The sequence below is a fragment of the Nansenia antarctica genome (genome assembly GCF_963989245.1).
Source record: "Nansenia antarctica genome assembly, chromosome: 4".
Classification (NCBI taxonomy): Eukaryota; Metazoa; Chordata; class Actinopteri; order Argentiniformes; family Microstomatidae; genus Nansenia; species Nansenia antarctica.
In genome coordinates, this window is record NC_137689.1 from 49,806,176 (window position 1) to 49,822,473 (window position 16,298).

General features: G+C 46.9%; 3 protein-coding genes across 6 annotated transcripts in view; all 3 read right to left on the reverse strand.

Moving 5' to 3' along the window:
* Positions 1 to 4,103, reverse strand: part of clip1b (CAP-GLY domain containing linker protein 1b) — a gene marked incomplete at its 5' end in the record, with an annotated part of 31,024 nt that extends 26,921 nt beyond the window's left edge. The window contains 5 exons of the mRNA XM_080528496.1: positions 88 to 286; positions 1,466 to 1,590; positions 1,968 to 2,125; positions 2,836 to 3,264; positions 4,013 to 4,103. Coding sequence (XP_080384622.1) covers positions 88 to 286; positions 1,466 to 1,590; positions 1,968 to 2,125; positions 2,836 to 3,264; positions 4,013 to 4,103 — 1,002 coding nt within the window. The remainder of the gene's footprint in view (positions 1 to 87; positions 287 to 1,465; positions 1,591 to 1,967; positions 2,126 to 2,835; positions 3,265 to 4,012) is intronic.
* Positions 4,104 to 4,396: 293 nt separating this feature from the next.
* Positions 4,397 to 10,301, reverse strand: LOC308156051 (hydroxycarboxylic acid receptor 2-like; the record flags this gene model as incomplete). Its single annotated transcript, XM_080529412.1, has 3 exons — positions 4,397 to 4,492; positions 7,227 to 7,328; positions 9,375 to 10,301. The coding sequence occupies 3 exons, from the start codon at positions 10,299 to 10,301 to the stop codon at positions 4,397 to 4,399; spliced, it is 1,125 nt and encodes a 374-aa protein (XP_080385538.1).
* A 767-nt stretch (positions 10,302 to 11,068) lies between these two features.
* denr (density-regulated protein) lies at positions 11,069 to 14,357 on the reverse strand. Of its 4 annotated transcripts, none has more exons than XM_080528794.1 (8): positions 14,338 to 14,357; positions 12,933 to 13,048; positions 12,801 to 12,820; positions 12,404 to 12,490; positions 12,150 to 12,237; positions 11,900 to 12,016; positions 11,629 to 11,768; positions 11,069 to 11,370 (listed from the first exon to the last, which is right to left on the reverse strand). In XM_080528794.1, exons 2-8 carry the CDS (start codon positions 13,036 to 13,038, stop codon positions 11,326 to 11,328), a joined length of 603 nt encoding a protein of 200 aa, XP_080384920.1. In that variant the 5' UTR covers positions 13,039 to 13,048; positions 14,338 to 14,357; the 3' UTR covers positions 11,069 to 11,325. The 4 variants fall into 4 exon arrangements, with proteins under 4 accessions (XP_080384920.1, XP_080384917.1, XP_080384918.1 ...); XM_080528791.1 differs by lacking the exon at positions 14,338 to 14,357 and adding an exon at positions 14,034 to 14,174; XM_080528792.1 differs by lacking the exon at positions 14,338 to 14,357 and adding an exon at positions 14,151 to 14,171.
* Between the last annotated feature and the right edge of the window lie 1,941 nt (positions 14,358 to 16,298).

Below are 16,298 nucleotides of genomic sequence, written 5' to 3' on the forward strand. Positions count from 1 at the left end.
GCTTCTAGACGAAAAATTATTGTAATCTGCTAAAATGGCAAAAATGTCAAATGTGAATGTGTGTGTGTGTGTATCTGTCTCTCTCACCAGGCCCGCTCGGCTGGGTTTCCCTCCGACGGAGGAGGTTACGGAGCTGAGGGAGCTGACGGAGGAGGCGCTGGGGCTGTGCTTCAGCGTGGACCTCCTCCGCGAGGCCTTGGACTTAGCCGCTGTGCAGGGGAAGCCGATCCGCGTCACCTTGTGGACCGGGGCGAACAGACCGTACCTGGGGAGGCACTGGAAGTACCTGAGGAGAGGAGGAGAGGGGTGGAGAGAGAGAGAGAGGAGAGGGGTGGAGAGAGAGAGAGAGGAGAGGGGTGGAGAGAGAGAGAGAGGAGAGGGGTGGAGAGAGAGAGGGGGAGAGGGGTGGAGAGAGAGAGAGAGAGGAGAGGGGTGGAGAGAGAGAGAGAGGAGAGGGGTGGAGAGAGAGAGAGAGGAGAGGGGTGGAGAGAGAGAGAGAGGAGAGGGGTGGAGAGAGAGAGAGAGGAGAGGGGTGGAGAGAGAGAGGGGGAGAGGGGTGGAGAGAGAGGGGGAGAGGGGTGGAGAGAGAGGGGGGGAGAGGGGTGGAGAGAGAGGGGGAGAGGGGTGGAGAGAGAGAGAGAGGAGAGGGGTGGAGAGAGAGAGAGAGGAGAGGGGTGGAGAGAGAGGGGGAGAGGGGTGGAGAGAGAGAGAGAAGAGGGGTGGAGAGAGAGAGAGAGGAGAGGGGTGGAGAGAGAGAGAGAGGAGAGGGGTGGAGAGAGAGAGAGAGGAGAGGGGTGGAGAGAGAGAGTGGGAGTGGGGTGGAGAGAGAGAGAGAGAGAGGAGAGGGGTGGAGAGAGAGAGAGAGGAGAGGGGTGGAGAGAGAGAGAGAGGAGAGGGGTGGAGAGAGAGAGAGAGAGAGGAGAGGGGTGGAGAGAGAGAGAGAGAGGAAAGGGGTGGAGAGAGAGAGAGAGAGAGGAGAGGGGTGGAGAGAGAGAGGGGGAGAGGGGTGGAGAGAGAGAGGGGGAGAGGGGTGGAGAGAGAGAGGGGGAGAGGGGTGGAGAGAGAGAGAGAGAGGAAAGGGGTGGAGAGAGAGAGAGAGAGAGGAGAGGGGTGGAGAGAGAGAGGGGGAGAGGGGTGGAGAGAGAGAGGGGGAGAGGGGTGGAGAGAGAGAGAGGAGGAGAGGGGTGGAGAGAGAGAGAGAGGAGAGGGGTGGAGAGAGAGAGAGAGAGGAGAGGGGTGGAGAGAGAGAGAGGAGGAGAGGGGTGGAGAGAGAGAGGTGGAGAGGGGTGGAGAGAGAGAGAGAGAGGAGAGGGGTGGAGAGAGAGAGGAGAGGGGTTGAGAGAGAGAGGAAAAAACTTTTTTTCGTATGACCTTTGTAAACCCTTTCCTCCCTACAGGTGAATGACCCGTGTACCGCTATGTGTGTCTGTGTGTGTGTGTGTGTGTGGTTGTCATGGTGACTCACCTGGCCCCCGCCACGGCCCCGTCGTTCTTGCCCAGGGGCTCGTCCAGCTCCACGCCGCACCACTCCCCCTTGGCGAACTCCGTCTCCCCCAGGAACTTCACCACCCCCGCCTTGGTGCCCCCGACCTGGGTAGGAGGAGGGAGAGGGAGAGGGGGAGAGACAGAGAGAGAGAGAGGGAGAGAGAGGGGGAAAGAGAGAGAGAGAGAGAGAGACAGAGAGAGAGAAAGAGAAAGAGAGAGAGAGGGGGAGAGAGAGACAGACAGACAGACAGACAGACAGTGAGAAAGAGAGAGAGAGAGACAGACAGACAGAGAGACAGACAGACAGAGAGACAGAGAGACAGAGAGAGAGAGAGAGAGAGAGAGAGACAGAGAGACAGAGAGAGAGAGAGAGAGAGAGAGAGAGAGAGAGACAGAGAGAGAGAGAGCTGAACACAGATCCAGAATCCAGTGCACTCAAAATTAGATTTTTTTAATTTTATTTTTACACCCGGGCCTCTTACCAGCACACGGTGTCCCAGTCTGAGCTCTCTGGTGCTCTTCTTAGCCGAGTCCGTCTCCGAGAGGTTGGACACCGACTCGCTGGCTGTCAGGGTCCGGTTCAGCCCACTGACTGTCTTCATGCCAGTGCCGGGGCTCGCAACGTGGCCAGAGGCCTGGGCTGGAGGAAAAAAAACGACACACCATCATCATGCACCACATCCTGTTTACTCTACAACTTCACAACAACGCTTGACTCTATCAAGATAAACATTAAGTTAACACTAGAACAGCTGTGCCTTTTTTTACCTACTATAAGAGCCGCCTCGGAGGTCAAATGACCACAGTCTTTCGTATGGGAAGCTGCTATTTATTTACACACAACGACCACTAGTTGGCCGGCTTGTAAATTAGCCTGCCTCCTACACAGAAAAAACTGCTAAATTACTTTATACTAGCTTATCCTGATTTTGACAATGTAAGAATACTGGGTGGTAGAACGCACATATCTAGGAAAAGTCATGAATGGAGGGTCCTGAAATTTGATCGAGTGCAAAGATATAAAAACTGTTTTACTCACAGGGTCAAATGACCCCACCCACGGCTGTTCTAGTGTCAAATGACCCCTCCCACGGCTGTTCTAGTGTCAAATGACCCCACCCACGGCTGTTCTAGTGTTAAATGACCCACCCACGGCTGTTCTAGTGTTAAATGACCCCACCCATGGCTGTTCTAGTGTTAAATTCCCCCACCCATGGCTGTTCTAGTGTTAAATTCCCCCACCCATGGCTGTTCTAGTGTTAAATTCCCCCACCCACGGCTGTTCTAGTGTTAAAGGACCCCACCCACGGCTGTTCTAGTGTTGAGTGTAGGAGGGGTTACCGGGGTTACCGGGGTGACCAGGGCTGAGGGCTGGGGGGCTGGCAGAGGACTCAGCAGCTGGGGCGGAGGTGGTCCCCAGGACGGGGCTGGCGTGCCCGCCGTTGGCCTCTCTCTCCGCCGCGGCCGTCCTGGACAGCTTGGAGGGCCGGGTGAAGATCCCCTTCCCGTCCTCACAGCTGAAGTACCTCACCCCCGCCACCGAGCCGTCGTTCTTCCCGATGGGCTCGTCCAGCACGATGCCGGCCCACTGGCCCGGGGCGAACTGGGTGCCCCCCACGAAGGCCACGAGGCCGGGCTTGTTCCCGTTGACCCAGACCTTCTCTCCTGGCAGGAAGTCCCCGGTCCCATCCTGGGTGGGGGGCGAGTCTCCGCCGGGGGGGGGCTTCTCGGGAGGGGGGAGGGGCTTCTCAGGAGGTGGGGGGACGGGCTTCGGGGTGGCTGTAACAGGAACAACAGGGAATTCCGTTCGTGTCACGTGATTTATTTATTTATTTGATGCAACCTCTTGTTTTAAGAGGGAGTCTCTTCTTCAGGGTAGCCCTGCGTATCACAGATGATACAACTACACGGGATACAAACCAGAAACATAAACAAACAAACAAACAAACTAATAAACACAAAGATAACATTTCATACTGAACATGAACACTACTCTGTCACCGGGTTCCCTAAAAGAACGACCTCAAATTAAACATTTAAATTGTTATCCACTTACACATTCGTTATGCACATCTAGTACTGTACTTTGCTCTGCCTTGTGTCTTGTTTTTCCAGGTTACATCTTGTGGTGTTATATATCTTGTGGTGTTATATATCTTGTGGTGTTACCGTATATATTGAGGTGTTATATGTTGTGGTATATATCTTGTGGTGTTATATATTGTGGTGTTATATATTGTGGTGTTATTATGTTGTGGTGTTATATCTTGTGGTGTTATATGTTGAGGTGTCATGTGCTGTGGTGTTATATGTTGAGGTGTCATGTGCTGTGGTGTCATGTCCTGTGGTGTGGCTTGGCTGATACATGCATGTCAGTCACTCAGTGGCTATCAGCTTCCATATTGGGATGGCTTTATGACAGCTGTCTGTCCGACACAGGATTAGATTAGATTAGATACAAAACAGGATTAGGATCTTCAATTTCATGGAGAAGAAAGACACAGGACTCCCTGTGCATGGTTCTTACCAGAGGAGGGGGAGGTCCTGGTGGGCAGCAGGCCTGCTGGTCTGCCTATCTTGCTGGGGGGTTTGAGTCCGCTGGGTTTGCCGGTGCTCATGGTCCCTTCTCTGTCTTGGGAGTTGGGCTACTGCCGGACTCTTGGCCTTCTCGGGGTGGGGGGCTAGGCCTTCTCAGGGTGGGGGGCTAGGCCACCTCAGGGTGGGGGGCTAGGCCTCCTCAGGGTGGGGGGCTAGGCCTTCTCGGGGTGGGGGGCTAGGCCTTCTCAGGGTGGGGGGCTAGGCCTTCTCAGGGTGGGGGGCTAGGCCTTCTCAGGGTGGGGGGCTAGGCCTCCTCAGGGTGGGGGGCTAGGCCTTCTCGGGGTGGGGGGCTAGGCCTTCTCAGGGTGGGGGGCTAGGCCTTCTCAGGGTGGGGGGCTAGGCCTTCCCCACCACCCAGCTTCCTGCTCCAGATAGAGGTAGGGCTGCTCCAGACAGAAGGAGGGATGACCTGGAGGGTCACAGCCAAACAAAGAGACAGTGGTTTTAGAGAATAGAATAGAACAACAACAACAAAAGCGGTGTCTTGTTGACACATAAAACAGCCTTAGCAGCATGCTCGCAATAAGTGGAAATGTCACTGACTGAGAGAGAGAAAGAGAGAGAGAGAGAGAGTGAGTGTGAGTGAGAGAGAGAGAGTGAGAGTGAGAGTGAGAGTGAGAGAGAGAGAGAGAGTGAGAGAGAGAGTGAGTGTGAGTGAGAGAGAGAGAGAGTGAGTGTGAGAGAGAGTGAGAGAGAGTGAGAGAGAGCGAGAGAGAGAGAGAGTGAGAGTGAGAGAGAGAGTGTGAGAGAGAGTGAGAGAGAGTGAGAGAGAGTGAGCGAGTGTGAGTGTGAGAGAGAGTGAGAGAGAGAGTGAGAGAGAGAGTGAGAGAGAGTGAGAGAGAGAGTGAGAGAGGAAGGGGGGTCTTAATGGCCACTTCCCAGGAAGGAGGAATGAGCAGAAAGAGTAAAGGTCGATAGAGCAGGCCAGTTCTGGGTCAAACACACAGCAGACAGGAAGCCAGGACATTCCAAACCCACTTACACTGGAAACATCACCGCTGCACATTACTCACATTCCTTACCCTAACACTAACACTTACCCTAACACTAACACTTACCCTAACACTAACCCAGAATAACACAACCACAACATAACACCATATCATTCACTGACATAACACCATATCATTCACTGATATAACATCAAATCATTCACTGATATAACATAAAATCATTCACTGATATAACACCATATCATTCACTGATATAACATCAAATCATTCACTGATATAACACCATATCATTCACTGATATAACATCAAATCATTCACCAATGATATAACACCATATCATTCACTGATATAACACCATATCATTCCCCAATGATATAACACCATATCATTCCCCAATGAGGCTAACACCATATCATTCACCAATGAGGCTAACACCATATCATTCAACCAAGAGACAGGTGATGTGAGGGTAGTAGAAGAGAGAAGAATACCCACACACTGGTGTTTTGATGTTTCCAAAGCAACTGCTAGTGTGTGGGTATTCTCCTGGCTATACACGTGCTACGTATGTGGGTATTCTGACATTTCAGAACAAACAAATATTCAAGGGGAGTAGTCGATTAATGTTGCAAGTGAATATGATTGTGAGACCGATAGTTAGAATACGGTCTGATAACAATTCTGGACTGACATGTTTTTCAGGGCAGGGCTGATGACCACGCTGAGAATGACATGACTAAATGACCTCAAATAGAGAATAGTCGTCCTTTAAGGAGATCCCTCCGTTTGTCACCCAGTGTATTACTGGGGAACATTGGCCGATTGTTCCTCGTGTTCCCTGGGAGAAGGGGTATACTCTAGGAGCTGTTCAGATGTCAGATGCCGTTCAACACAAGTCCGGTGGTCATGTCTCGAACGGCACCATTAGTGGTTTGCATAGAGTGCCTCAGATATCTCAACACCCTTTAAATGGTATTGGGTTTACTGACCCCCCAGCCCAGCCATGTACAGGGCCGTTTGGATCTCATCAAATATCACAGTGGAGAAGTGTGACTGTGGTCAGGGTTGCCAGATGGGATTGACGATTTACAGCCTAACCAGTCTATAACCCGCTAAATCCAGTAGCCCATTTGGCGGTAGCCCGCCCCATCTGGGAACCCTGACTGTGGTGTGAGCGGATGAAGGGGTTATGGTTGATAGATGTGATAGTGTGAGGACTGAGGAGACTGCATGTGTCCATGGCCTAGGGTTGCCACCCGTTCCGTTTTTAGCGGGATTGTTATTTTTTCAGCAGTTGCCCCGGAAAATGTATCATCTTTCCCAGGACACAATTTGTCCCGTTTTTTGGGTGAAAATGTAAAACTTCATTTGGTTTTCTTCATAGATAAAGGTTTCCTTCTATTGCCTACATCCAGTCCTGTGTCTATAAAGGTTTAAACAGATACGATTGGCTACTTTTATCTGATGGGCAACAGAAATACGAAAGCTTACCTTATCGCCTAGCAACTGCACTCTGTCACTCACTGTCACCCAGTCAGTCTTCCGCGCGTGTCCGTTTTGGTAAGTACCTCTGTCCATATAGGATACCCCATGTAAAGGGTATCCTGTATAGGTAGGGGTGTAAATGTAAGGGGTATCCTATAGGGACAGAGGTAGGGGTGTAAATGTAAAGGGTATCTAAGTGTTGAGTTTTCTGTTTTTTTACAAATCCAAGGTGGCAACCCTACCATGGCCCCAGCCAGCCCATTTGGTGCTCTTATTCAAATGACTTGCATGTTGGAGATATGAGGGGGAGAAAGAAGTGTATCATCGTGATATAAAGTCAATGATTTATCCGTTAGAATTATAAAGAAAGTGAGGGATTAGACTAGAGCAATTATTTGTGTGAATAAATTCAATGATCTTTCGAATACAATATCAATACCGAATTTCAATGGTGAGGCCAATTTTGGCCACGATTTTGAGCCAGGTAAAAAAAGAAAGCAGGCCTTGGTACGTCAGCTTCGTCGGTAGTTTGGGACGCTCCTCCCAGCCAAAACAAAACGATCTGCTGCTGCCAAAATATGACTTTTATTATTATTATTATTTGATCGTTTCTAATCTTATTCTCAGAAAGAAGCATTCATTTGTATAAGCGAAATGCGAGTCGTCGCTCCTGACAAATTGGCTGTTTTGAGAAACCGATCTTACTGTAGTGTTACAGATAATGATGATGATGGTAGGAGTCCCAGCGATCTGGCGAGGTGTGTCAAAGTGCTTGTCGAACACCATCATCCGCCAGACAGATTGACCCTACTGGTCAAAGTACAACAGTTACACAAGAGTCACAGGTTGACTTCTGATGACCTCTTCCCCGTGGCTTTTGTCCGTTTTCAAGCAGGTGTTTCTCTCCTGCCATAATAAGATTAACACAACGACTCTACACATGATCAGAGTCACTGCAACTGATCACTAGAACCCGTGATAATCCCGTCCGTATGATGTGGTGGATCTGGATGGCTGGGCAGTGGGCACACACCCAAACCAAGCACTCCAGCTGAGTGTGCCAGCTACTTTGGATAGACAACACAACGATGAGTTCATCAAAATAGAAATGACCATTTCCGAAGCGGGTCTCCCCCCTCAGTTCGCCAGTCCAGTATCTTATACGCACTTCTCCGGCCAAAGGCTGCTAACTTGGCTAATCCAGCTAGCTGATGCCTTCGTCCACTCGTATCGCTGCCTGTCGGAATTCAGCGGATTCTGTGTAGACACCACTATCATATGGCTAATATCTATGTCGCTTTGCCTTGGCGATAAAAAAAAGAGGGCTAAGTGGTAAGGACAAATCACAAGTATCTACTTACCTGGACTAGTCGATATATCGCTTTTTGGTCGATGGAATAAAGATGAGTGATGACAGTGAAGTGAAGTCCCTGTCCCTCGTTGCCCCGTTAGGTTTCCTCAAGCAGCCCTTCCCTAACCAAGCCACCGGTGACGTCACCCGAGAGGCATCTTTTAGGCTGCGTTCGTACATTTGCTCTGGAAATCTGATCAGCACCCATGGAATGCCACTCGGCCAATCAAATTACTCGGTCGCTCTATGACGTTAAACCCAGTTTGCGCTCCGGCGCTCTCAGAGCACATTTACGAACGCACCCCAAGTCTGGCTGGTCTGAACTTTCTTTCTCTCTTAATAATCCCCTTCCGTGGAAGTAACATCGTGTACAGTATTAACTGTATAATCGTAGTCATAATTCGTTTTTTATTTAAACACTAGCACACTGGTTTGCCGATTACATCACTAACAGCAACAGCTCATAAAAAGTTATTAGAGACGAAACCTTATCAGATATATATACGTTCATATTTAACAACATACCCATTACTAGACTTTCATTTGGAATGTCGTCCCTGAGGAAAATGTTTTGCTCAACGTGTTCTCAGTAATTGGTATTCTTTGTGAGTAATAGTACAGCAGAGGGGTAAAAGTAGAGGGGGGTGCATCTGGGACGCAAGGTGTCACCGATTAGCCTTCTGTGGGTGTTGTGGGTTATCATCATCGACACAGCCATGACGGATGGTAGTGGTACCCACCTCACCTGATGACCCCAAGTCCTATGAGCTGTGTCTCAGGCAGATAGATAGGCATCTCTTGAAGATGCGGATGAGGAAGAGAAACCTTTTTTTAAGTATCACTGGAAATCTCATTCAAATCAATTGGCTTAGCCTATTTAATATTCACAATCATTCATGTCACTTTATTAATTGAAACATATGAACTCATTAAGGACACAGAGTAGATAGTCATTTAGGTAGGTCAGAATTTGACTAATATAGGTCTACATACTTTTTAAAAAATCATTATTGATTCATTAAGTAGCATTTTTTTCTACATAGTTAAATGAATCATTATTACATTTGGGTGTTGATTAAGTATAGCAAGACATGGGCCAGATTTACTAAGCATTTGCACTGTCAATAAAGCCCAATAACATAGTGCTAGGTACAATCTGCTGTATGTGAAACAAGCAGGCTAACCCTATATTGTGCGGTACTTACTGAAAGGAGCCAGGCTCAAGTCTGCATTACATTGTGAAAGACCCCTTGCAGTCCTCTATCAGGTTAATGTGCACTGTGGCTCCAGGTGGAAATTGCCCTTACCGATAAATTGGATCAGCATGCCTTCCCCAAACTATAATATTAAAATTCAAGACAGTCCTTAGATATTGTTTAAACTTTAGGAGCAACACCATGCTACCTGTGAAAACTCAGTGTCAGACAATCCTATGTAGTCTCAATACCGTGTGACACTGTGGGAGGACGGTTAACGCCAGGACAAGCCTCCTCTTCTCCCACCTCTTTCCTCCCCAGCAGTTTGTTCAGAACTTTCTTTAAACTTCCACTGAAGGCAGGGCTTGAGAAATAGTATACGACGGGGTTGAGGACACTGTTTAAGTATGTGAAACACACCGAGGTGTAAAACGCCAGGTTGACCTCTTTAAAATACCGGCATTCATCGTACCAGTACTTCAGGAGCCACACAACGATACGTGACACGGTGCTGGGGAAGAAACAGATAATGAATATTAATGCAACAATCAAAACAAACCGAACAGCCCGCCTGATCTTTCCCGAGGTGTCCAGGGTTTTGTTCCTGAGCTGCCAGGTAATGCAGATGGTACAGAAGGTCACGATCGCAGTCGGCAGAAAGAACTGGATGACATAGAAAGCATTGTGCCAGGTGGACAGGGGATCAAACCCCATGCAGATGTTGAAGCTTTCGCACTGTGTCCGGTTGTTGCGGTGGAAGAAATGATCGTTAGCGAACAGGTATCCAGTTGCTGCGACGATCAGCGCCCACAGCCCGAGGGACACCCACAGAGCATAGCTCAGGCCCATGCGGTTGATTCGGTTCATTGGGTGGACAATCTTGAAGTACCGGTCGACGGCCACAGCGGTGAGGAAAAAGATCCCAGCAGCCCGGTTTGCTGCCAGCAGAAAAAGCAGTATCCGACACAGGACATCACCGTAAACCCAGTCTTTGCCCCGTCTGTAGTAGTCAGCCCTGAACGGCAGACAGAAGAGCACGATAGAGTCTGCCACTGCCAAGTGAGTGAGGTACACGGCATTAGGCTTCCAGGTGTCCATGTGGAAGATGAACATCCAGAGGGCCACAAAGTTCCCCAACAGCCCGAACATGAACTCTAGGATCAGGATGGGAGGCAGGACCTGGTCCAGCATGGGGGACTTGAAGGGGCAGCAGCTGTCTGTAGTGTTCGCCATTTGGTCAATCAAAAATGGCACAGGGACACTGTGGACTTTCACTCTCGGATGCTTTTAAGAGAGTAGACAGATATGGTTTTCCAAGCTCCTCCTGAGCCTGGAGTTTATTGTTTGCCCTCATGCAAACAATGCTCAAATACCAATATACTTAATTACATGGCGTGACCCACAGGTGGAGTTTCTGTGTGACCACTGTGTTCTGTGTTATCTCTTAAGGGGATGTTGTCACTCCATAGGGAAACTAACTAGAGTGTAAACACCATCTGTTCAGGGAGCAGGGCTTCATTATAAATATATTATGCTTGTGGATAGAGAACTCATGGGTATAAAAATGGATCCAAAGGTCCCCAAAAACAACTAACCTAAGGCCGCATAACATTCTCACTGCTACAATAGATACAGGAAGGGCTCTTTATAATGAGCCATAACTGACACTGTATGTGAAACAAAAAAAGAACAACACAATTCAAAAACCTCTCAAATTGGTTGTATTCCAAAGCGTTACATTTATTGCCTCAGCAGACTTTGTTATGGACCATGCCTAATACACAAGCTAGAGTTACACTATTAATATTGGTTTTTCATCCCTGAAGAATAAAAGAGTGTTATCAATTGTTGTGAACAGGAGTGATGTGTAACCTGATATCATGCGACATGGTCCCAAGTTTCAGGAAATCTTGCCTGTGCGTCCTGCCCAATGACATAATGCTTTACACAAGAACACACCGAGATGCCGAGCGGGAGAAAAGACTAAAGAGTGAACAAGCGAATGAGACCGAGATTTATTACCCTATAGTTTGCTTGAGTGAAAAGCGTAAGGAATTCACATCATACCAGACCTTTGGCAACCAAGAGAGAAAGCAGCTATCAAGAACTGAAATATGCCAAGGGGGAGGCCAAGTCCACAGTTTCTATACAGTAAATAAAATAGATATAAAACGACTTCTTTTAATGTTAATGTGTACATTTGGCCAGGTTGTTGTTTCATGTCGCATCCATTTCAGTAAAAGTGCATGTTAGGTCTTTACTTCTTGACTTCTCCCAGGTCATCAATGCTTTCGTCATCCACCTATGACAGAGAGAGATAAACAGAGACGGTTTGTTTGTGGCTAAGTTGATTGGCTGACACTGACTCATTTACTATTTTCAAGAGTAAGGAAGACAGGAGGGAGTTCATGAAACATACATTCTGATTCAAACAACATGAGCTCCATTCAAACGGAACTGGCTACTAACGATTTCTCCAGACCTCCAAGGAGGTGTGAGGACGTCATTTTGAGGTACGGCTACACAACACTAGTGGAGAGAGGCAATACAAATGGCTTACCTCAGGCCATTTCTCTTGAATGACATCGATTATGTCATCTGTAAAATCTCCCTGAATGATGATTTCGTCGTCCGCTGTCACCGAGGCACCACAGGAGAACTTCTGAGCAAAGAATCTCTGAGCATCTTTAAGGTCAATATCTGCAGGACACACACACACACACACACACACACACACACACACACACAGAGGTGTTAAAAACAACAAAAAATAAGACTTAGAATAGACTATTTCAAAGTAACAAAGGGGATGATAGGGACAGCAGTCTTACCAAAGGTATTCAGGCCACACACCCGTGTAACATATTTCTTCTTGGCCCGGGGGATTTTCGCTATCGAAACTTTCTGGGGGACGGTCTTCTTTTTCTGTTTGATCTGACCTCTGCCACCTGAGGAATGATGAATGTTCTTGTTTAAACTCTGAATCACATACACGTGAGCCAAAGTGTTTGTTTAAAGGAATACTTATGATTTACTAGAATCAGCCATATTAATGATCTGGTAAAGAATTAATTAAGAAACCTCTCTTCTGCTTCTTCTTCTCCTCTTCCTCACCACCGAGGGGCGCCTCTCCACAGCTAGAGTCCTGCTTTGGAGCGTTCCCTCCGGAACCAGCAGAGGGGAGGAAGACAATGGGAAGTTTAGTACGGCATCATTCATCATTACTTTGGCCCACTCTGACCCCTAAGCTAGTCATATTCCATCAGATCTGCAAACACCAAAGAAGATAGAAGGAGTAACGCCATTTTAGACCTTTCAAATACGTGATGGAACTTACCTACACTCATCCTGGCAAACACATCTGGGAAGTTCTTCTCCAGCCACTGTCTGCATTTGGCTGGCTCAGGCATGTACTCACAGTACTGAAGACACAGGAGGAAAGAACATAGCTCATACACAATATCATTGTTGCATTCATTCCCAAAATAAGATTTTAAATCATTTAAAAAATAAAATGTGTGGAAGAATAATTTGGGTGATGTGAGGTTAATGTTGGCATAATTGAATAAATCGTTAAATTGCCAGGTGTTTCTTACAAACTGGAGGGGAAAATATGATTATAATTATCTCTTTGAATTGTATCTATAACCGAATCTAAACCACCGCTTAACAAGGTTTATATATTTAACTAGCCCTCCCTTGTGGGGCAAATTCTATGACATTTATACATACCTCCGTTGGCAAGGAGCACACTGCAAAAGAAAGTGAGGAGAAGAGTTACACTTTTGACTGTTATGATGACACAGTGTAACCATTTACAAAACACTGCAATGGGATACATAAGACTGACTGAACACTACATACCTCCACAGTAGAGAACTTTGAATGGGTACTTTGCATTTGAGTCAGCAGTCCCATGATCTCCTTTGTTTTCTGGTGAACCTGATTCTGCAGTCTCAGTAGTAGCCATGATAGATGATCTAAAACAGAAGGAGAAATAGGTAGCACATGAGTAATTGAATAATGTTCACTTCATCGTGCAGAGGTTGGTTAACTGGAGTGTTTCAGGCCGTACATATTGGGAATTTGGATTGATTCCCATGCGCACAACATTTGAGAACACCATCATTCCCACTGCTGCAGTACATGGTACCTGTCATTATACTATAGCCAAACCAAACGTTCTCATTGACAACTAGTAGTGCTGCTAATACAGTGAAAACTGCAGTTCTATGAAACAGCACTTTCATATTCTGTTCAGCCGAGGTCCTCCAGATCTTTTGTGATACCGTGGCCTATAATATATACATATTATGCGTCGCTAACGTAAGCAGCTTTTGTATATAATTAATATGCCTGCGTGTGTAAACATATTCATTGTCACAATAAGCGACGTGGATTTGCTTGCCACTGCCCTTCCATGCCATCTGACAGCTGCTGTCTCGTTGAACGCACCGCACACCCCACCGTTCCGTTACTTAGCTACTGCAATCTGCCAGGTCGAAATGTACCCGTCTAAATAAATAGCGCAAACAGACAGGTAGCTACCTAACAGGTGGCGCTGACATACAGTGCTACTAAACATGGACAAAGGAACATTAAAATAAGACAACCTAAGCAATAGTCCAGGCAAACCGGTAGCCAGCTAGCTCCAGGGCAGGCCAGTCAGCTAGCTCATAGGTTGACTACTGCTGGTTTCTTGGCTAACACTTCGGCTGCGTTCGTAAATTCGCTCTGGAAATCTGATCAGCACTCATGGAATGCCTCTTGTCCAATCAAATTACTTGGCCCCTTTATGACGTTTAAACGCAGTGTGCGCTCCGGCATTCTCAGAGCGAATTTACGAACGCAGCCTTCATTCATAGCTAGCTAGCCAGCTCGCACCGCTATCACCGTAGCAACACACAGCTAGCTGTGTCATCATCTCCAAGGCGACCAATGGAACAAGTTCATACACATACATACCCCCTCGAAACGACCTTAGAATTGTTGACTGTTTAACAAAACCGTACGCATTATTAGGTAAACGTTGAGGAAATCTTTCAACTAGAATAAGGCTAAGTAGTGACAGCTCGAGCACACCTCTACAGACTTGGCTCGGGGTCCTGGCGCCTCTTGGATCGCACGTCGAAGAAACAATAGGTGTTCACTTGTTTGCCTGATGAATCGGTTTAATAACGATGCTGTTTTTGATCAATAAATAGCTGTGCTATGCGGCGCATTATACAACTGGTATGTATTTAGAATTTGTGTTAAAATTCTACCATACATCCAATCGCTGCTTCTATTTCATCCCCACGTTATACGAGAGGCATTGACAGGCGTGCTCTGACGTCCGCTCCCCCGCGCCCACCACAACAAGTGGTTTTAAAAATATACACGTTTCATTCAACAGAACAGAAGGAGCTGTTATGGGCTCTCCGCATTTTGAAATCAATTAATGTATTATCATGGCGGGTAGTTGGAATGCGGACGAAGAGCTTGCTTAGTACAGTCAATAATAGTTGACAGATGGCAATGGTTAAACACATTTTTAAGTTGTTACATTAGCTAGCTAGCTAAAAGAAATGCAATGAGTGAGATGCTATGGACGGAGGTAGAACATCCAACCCAAATGGAAGCTCTGGACACTCATCACACAGCTTTTCCTTACCACCTGGTAACAATACTATTTCGACTCAGGGGGAGGGGAGCTTTATTCTGTAAAGTGACACAAACAACGAAACCATGTAGGGCTTCATGGTGGTAGTCAGTATGCTTCACATTGTAAACAAAGCCATGCATTTGTTTTTCAGTTACTCCATTTGATCCCTGGCACAGCAGCACTCCTGTGAAAAAGGTGAGGTAGATAATAATAATAACTTTAGTTGTATAGCGCCTTTCCTGCAAACGTTGCAGCTCAAAGTGCTCCAATCATTATATAATCATCATTTAATTATTTAGTCATTTAAAGGCAATATTTAAAAAGATGGGTTTTTAGTCTTGACTTGAACATATTTGCTGAGGTTGCATCCCTAATGTAAACTGGCAGTGCATTCCACAATTTGGGTGCATAAAATGAGAATTCAGCCTCACCAAATCTCTTCTTTTGTACATGTGGTACACGGAGAAAACCAGCGTCAGAAGACCTGAGACCTCTATTGGGCTGATATGCTAGCATATCCAAATCAACCAATGACAGGACTGTCTTGTTTCAGCTGTATTTGATCAGTTTAGAAGTTAGTATTGGAGACTGAAGAAGTTGAAATGCGAAATGCGAAAATCTGACATGATTGATGATTTTGCAGACATTTTTTGGACTTCCTATTGAGCCTCTCCCAGTCTCCACCTTGTCTCAGATTGAGGTGCAGAAAATGGCAAGACAGTCAGCCAGAAGTCCTCCAGCTGTCTCAACTAGAACCCTCTCTCTTCCCATCCCACACGGCAGCCAGATGGTAAGACTTGATAGGACCTATGCTAGTTGTCACACTGAGTGAATATGATGAGGAATGTGTCATACTGTAGTTCAAACATTGTGGAACATAATAAATGGTAAATGTATATTCCAAAGCGCTTTACAGTGACCTCTCATTCACCTATTCACACACACATTCACACACCAATGGCGGCAATCTACCATGCAAGGCGCCAGCCTGCTTATTGGGAGCAATTTGGGGTTCAGTGTCTTGCTCAACGTCGCTAAAGGAAAATCCAGGTTTATTTGGTAAGTCTAGCAAAGATAGTCTTAGCGATGTTGATGGATTACCCCCCAGAGCATCTATTATATTATATGTGTTTTTGTTTTTTTGTAAAAAGAAAAAGACTCTGAGTGAGATGGAGAGTGCTGCCATCCAGAGACACAGGAGGGAGCTACAGCTGCTGATAGCTGAGCTGAAGGACCGGGACCAGGAGCTCAACACCATGGCTGCTGCCCACTACAAGCAGCTCCAGGCCTGGGAACAGGACCGCCAGAGAGTCCTCGCCCTGGAGCAGAGATGTGCACGGATGGAGGGTGAGAACCAGGGACCACACGAATACAAATGTATTATGCACTAGTACAGGGGTTTATGCAATATTTATGCAATATTCCATGATGTCAGCTTCTATACCAGTGGTGTTGGTCCAGAGGGAAAGGTTTGCTTTAGGCCTTATTCCAAAGCGCTTTACAATTCATTCACCCATTCACACACATATTCAAGCTACCATGCAAGGTACCGGCCCGCTCAGTGGGAGCAATTTGGGGTTCTGTGT